Raw genomic sequence first — 5,760 nt, 5'->3', positions numbered from 1 at the left:
CTACTTGCTCCGGAAAATAACCACTGTAAGAAGTGTTGGGAGGTGGAAAGAGAAGGAGACGGCTTTGCTGCTGTCTTCCCTTGTGCCAGAAGTAACCCCACCAGTGAGTCCATCCAGTTGTGTAGCGTTACTGAAGACTTCAGTAGTGTTTGCCACCTCTTCGGGAAGGCCCATCTGAAGCAAGAGTTTAGAAATAAGGCTGTTGAACTTGCTCTCTGTGGTAGAGAAAGGCTCACTGCTAGGAGTCGGACTGTCAGATGTGACATTTAGCTCCACGGGGTCAAGACAGTAACCTTCTGGTGATCTGTCATAGAGCACATCCATTAGGTCAATCCCAGCTACAGAGGATGGGGAGGCACAGGGAATGTCCCTGACAAGTCTGTAGTTCTCCATCCACTCCTTCAGCCATTCAATGCGGCAGTCACACTCCCAGGGGTTGCGGAAGAGATACAGCCGTCCCAGGAAGTACACAGGCTGGAAGACAGAGAAGGGCAGGGTCGTCAGGTTATTGCTGTTCAAGTGCAAGGAGACCAGGCTGGTGAGGTTCTCAAAAGCCCCCTCCTCAATGTAGTTGATCCTGTTGCGGTCCAGATAGAGAACCTCCAGCTCCACCAGGTCCCTGAACCAAGTGTTGGAAACATTCCTGAGGAAATTCCCCCCTAGGTTGAGCATTTTCAGGCACCTCAGGCCATCAAAGGAATTTTCTGGAAGCTCACTGATCAAATTGTCATTCAGGTACAGGTACTCCATCTTTTGGCAGCCCTGAAACGCTCGCTCATGAACAACATTTATCCTGTTGTCTTGCAGATTCAAGTATTTTAGCTTGGTCAGCCCCTGCAGGGAGTTGTAGGCTACCGCTTCGATCCTGTTTCTCTCCAGGTAGACATGGGTCAGATTCTCCATGCCCCTAATGGCACCTGGGATCCTTCGGAAGTTGTTCTGGAAGCAGAAAAGCTCCTGCAAAGAGGGCAGCTCAATGAAGATCCTGTCTGGGATATTGAAGAGGTTGCAGTCCGCCAGGTCCAATTTGACCAGCCGCCGGAGAGCAGTGAATGTCCGTGTGTGCAGGTAGCGGATGTATTCGTTGTGGGCCATCTTCAGCTCTGTCAGGCTGGGCAGCCCTTTGAAAGCCCCCGGAGTGATGAAGGAGATATTGTTGTGGTTGAGGGACAGGGATTTAAGGGAAGGCAAAGTACCAAAGGCCCTCTCAGAGAGGAACTTGATGCTGTTTTTGTCCAGGTTAATAGAGGAGGCTTCGCAGGGGAATTCACTGGGGATCTGCCCCAGGCCAGCACGGTCACAGAGGACAGAGCAGCTCCGTTCCTGGGTGCACACACAGTTGGCAGGGCAGGACCGCACACAGGCCCACACCGCGTGGACATGGGGCACCCAAAGGATCACTGACAGCAAGGAATGTGCCGACCCCATGAAGGTGTGAGAAGAGAAAAACAAGAGACATTAGCAAACATATTAGTTATGACACGAGAATAAATATTATGCTGCCTCTGCTTCCTTCTAGGCAGGCTAATTGTCACACAGTATTTGTATGCCTGTGCTAAGAAGCCCTTGTGAACAATTCCTAGAAGTCTGCTGTTGCTTATAGACTCTCTGGGAAAGTGTTAGTTTCTTACTGCATCCTTTCTGTGGAATTTCTTTCCCTGGGAGGAGAAATCATCCAGCCTGATTGGAGCAGGTTACCCAGAGAGACTGTGGAGCCTCCTCCACGAAGATCCTCAGAAGCCACATGGATGTCGTCCTGGCCACTGTGATCTGGATGTTATTGCTGGAGTGAGGGTTGAGCCAGATGGACCCAGAGAGTTCCCTCCAACACCACTGATTTCTCAGCATTCCCATGATTGCAAACTGGTAGGGACAAAGCTTGGTAGGGACAAAGCAGGAACCTGCAGAGATGTTTTGAAGGACAGCAACTGTGGGGCTGCAGTATTTCTGGATGGAGAACAGAGGAGGACAGTCAGTGTATGCTGCTGATATGGACAGGCTGAATCACTGACCTGAGGCCAATGGGATGAAGTTCAACAAGGCCAAGTGCTGGGTCCTGCACTTTGGCCACAACAACCTCAGGCAACTCTACAGCTCTGAGGCAGAGAGGATGGAAGAATGTATAGAGGAAACAGAGCTGGGGGTATTGTTTAATGTTCAGCTGAGCCAGCAGTGTGCCCAGGTGGCCAAGAAGTCCAGTGGTAGCCTGGCTTGTATCAGAAATAGTGTTGCCAGCAGGTGCAGGGAAGTGATCATCTTTCTGCACTCTGGTGAGGCCACACCTTGAATACTGTGTTCAGTTTTGGGCCCCTCACTGCAAGAAAGATGTTGAAGCTCTGGCAATGAAGCTGTGAGGGATCTGAAACACAAGTCTTATGGAGAGTGGCTGAGGGAACTGGGATTGTTCCACCTTCCATTGGAGAAGAAGAGGTTCAACAGAGACCTTATCTACAATCACCTGAAAGGAGGTTGTGGTGAGATGAAGGTCGACATCTTCTCCCATGTAACTAGAGATAGGATGAGAGGGAATGGCCTCACGTTGCACCAGGGGAGATTCAGGTTGGACATTAGGAAGTACTACTTTTCCAAAAGAGTGATCAGGTGCTGGCACAGGCTGCCCAGGGTGGTGATGGATTCACCAGCCCTGGAAGTGTTCAAGAAACATTTAGATGTTGTAGTCAGGGACATGGTTTAGTGTGGAATATTGGTGATGGGTGAATGAATGGTTGGATTGGATGATCTTGGAGGTCTTTTCCAACATTTGTGATTCTATGATTCTATTCCAGAAGTAGGCAGGGGAGATCAGTTAGCAGCCTGTAGCATGTCAGCGTTCATGCTTTTTGCATCTTTCATTTTTATTCAATCTCACATTTCTCCACCAAAGCTGCAGCTGCTGCAGCACTGCAAGGGAAGCTATCACCTGCTAAGGGTGTTGCTGTGTTCCATTAGACAGACACAAGGAAGAACAGATTCAGGAATATTGTTCAGATGCTTTCTTAGTGCTCTCCCCACAAATGAGATACTCTGTACCATTCATGGGATCACGGATTCATAGAATCATTAATGTTGGAAAGATCACTAAGATCATCTAGTCTAACCATCAGCCCATGCCTGTGACAGCTCTAGACCATGTCATTCAGTGTGACATTAGAGTTTTGTGAATTCTCAATACAGTCACCATAGTGTCATGGGTTTGGTGGGAGGAAGCACTTCAGTCATTTTATCAGTCTGCCACCTGAGTGATGTGTGGTTTCTTGTCAAGTTAATCCCAAGCAGGTGGATGTCCAAGAAGGTGAAAGCTACTGGGGACAAATCAGAGAAGAACGAAGGGAACAAGAGACATCAGCCAGCACACACTGAAACATTTTGTGGAAAGAAACTCCTAGCAGCAAAATGACTAAGCAATGAACTCGTTAGAGAGCAAGAACTGAATACTACAGATCTCATTTTGTAATCTCTTTCAAAGACACACCTTAACTACTTCTCACTCAAATGGTTTTTCTGCTGCTGTCCACTGTCTGTCACAAAAGCAAAATCCTTTCATACATTTTTCCACAGGAAATTATATAATCTTTTCCATCAACCACCTTTATTAACAGCATTGTAGGGACCACATGAGTGCTGCAGGGGCCAAAGGGCAAGAAAGGGGCTTCTCCCCATGCTCTGTCTCTGAGGGAGACTCTGAGGGAGACTCCCAGCAGCTGAACCACCTCTCCCTGCTGCCATGTAGTACAGTGATGGCCCACTACTGTATTCCTCACTAAGCTTTGTTCCTTACTGAGCTGTGTTCCTTATTAAGAGAGGCTTGTGAGATGATGTGCAAGGAAGGATCACCTTCAGCAAGCATCCATCTGTTATTTTCACTGTACCCAAGGCTTTATTGCACAGATCAAATGGCAGTGTGAGCAACAATTGCTCTGCCCTTCATCCTTTTGGAATGCAACACACATAGTATGTATCTGGTAGCTTGCAGTGCCTGAAGTTTCTTCAACTAGGAGCGGGTGCCCATTGACACCAACCCATCAGCCTCCCCACGTCAGCCCAAACTGTCCCTTGGTCACTGGGCTGGAAGGCAGATTGAGGTAAATGGAGGGCACATCCCAGAAGGACTTTAGCTCTGGCTTCTGTTGGATCAGGTCCCACCAAGCTTGGCCATGCTATGCTGACTGGAGAATTAGCAAAACAGGGACACTCAAGAAGAAACAGGGAAGGACTTGGAGAGGTGGGAAGAATTTTATGCAGTCTGACATTTCTTCATATTCTCCTTTTTTCCTAAACCCTTCTACTGACTCTTTAGCAGGGTACTGGGTAGGCAATGAATGAGGATCCTAGGACAAGAGGGAGGACAAGGCACTGGCCTCGGTTGGCTCTGTCTTTACACAGGGGCTGTGTCTTTTGCTTCCCTCTTCACCATTCCTCATCACTGTGTGCAAACAGGGGCATATGTTGTTTTTTTGATGCTGTTACATAAACTGAGGTTCAGACAGATTAAGGATTTGCCTGTTCTCAAATGTTTGGCTGCAGGTGGCTGTCTGGAAACTGATGGAAGTACTGTTGCTGGAACAAGAGCCTCGCATGGGCTCAGGATGACATCCAGGGGGACATATGTGCATAGATTGCCCCATATGTGAGGCTGTCCCGAGCAAGCTCAGCATTCAGCTACATCAACTCCAACCTTGGTCCCATCTATGGTTTTTGGAGCAAACCTCCCCCAGCAGCTGTGTGCACTGTGTGCTCAGTAGAAATGAGCAAAATCCTCTCCTTTCCCTCCCTGCCTGCTCTCTAATCTCTTGATAAAGGACATGTCTGCACCCAAGCCATTTTCCAGCGTTTCTCCTTAGGCACAATTTTTTTAGAGCCAAATCTGTGTCTTCTGCTAGTGGCATTTCACAGCACTCATCTAAGATCTACAAGTGTAACTTGCTCTGTGCAGTACACGGAAAGGAAATGTTTGAGGAGCAGCAAACTGGAAAACATCCCCCAGGCAGCAGGAGTTCAGAGGAGCCCCACAGCATCTTTGTTGCATTCTCCCTTTTTCTCATGCAAAGGACGTGTTCCCAAATCCCCCTCCTGCAAGCACAGGAAAGCAGTCTCACCTGACAGTCAGATCTCCTCTGACCAACACAGCATGAAACATCCCACCTTGCCATCCTTAGTCCTTCCCCCTCCCCACAGTGGATGCCATTTGCTTTTGACACTGTCAGAGCAGCAGCTGATGATGCCTCCAACTCACTGACACAGTGTGCAGATGTGTTTTTGTTTTTTGTTTTTTTAAAAAAAGGATGGAATTCAGCATTAAGGTAACAAATATTAGTGAGATTAAGGAATAGAAAAATTCCACCCAGGGATGATCTCTTTCGGTCTTTTAAATAACACCATAATTTGAAAGAATGAGAGACCAAAGAAGTGTTTGCCAGAGATTTTAAAAGGGTGAAGAGGCAGTGCTTGCAATAATTCCATATCTAACCTACAGAACAATCCATTCAACCCACTACTGGGTAATGCAGAATAAGAGTGCTACTCACCATTTAAAATGATGACAAACATTACCTTGATTATTCGCTAGTGGCATTTCAGGTCTGGCAAGCAAACTTGGGGGATCTAAAAGCACACAGGAAGAGCAGAGATAGGTTTCACCCTCTTGTTTGCCTGCATCATTTTCCCATTGCCAGGTCTATATTTACAAAGAAGATTGAGGAAGAGGATACTGTAGCACACGGCTTCTGACGGTCCCCAGCACTCCACACGTTCCTGCCGGGT

General features: G+C 47.7%; 1 protein-coding gene across 1 annotated transcript; it reads right to left on the bottom strand.

Moving 5' to 3' along the window:
- On the bottom strand, nucleotides 1–5,547 carry NYX (nyctalopin; the record flags this gene model as incomplete). The annotated part of the gene is made up of 2 exons (XM_079549275.1): nucleotides 1–1,400; nucleotides 5,526–5,547. 2 exons carry the CDS (start codon nucleotides 5,545–5,547, stop codon nucleotides 1–3), a joined length of 1,422 nt encoding a protein of 473 aa, XP_079405401.1.
- Nucleotides 5,548–5,760: the final 213 nt, after the last annotated feature.

Source organism: Tetrao urogallus (genome assembly GCF_951394365.1).
Source record: "Tetrao urogallus genome assembly, chromosome: 1".
NCBI lineage: Eukaryota > Metazoa > Chordata > Aves > Galliformes > Phasianidae > Tetrao > Tetrao urogallus.
The sequence above is the reverse complement of the archived record's forward strand: the minus strand, read 5'-3'. Positions and strand labels throughout refer to the sequence as shown.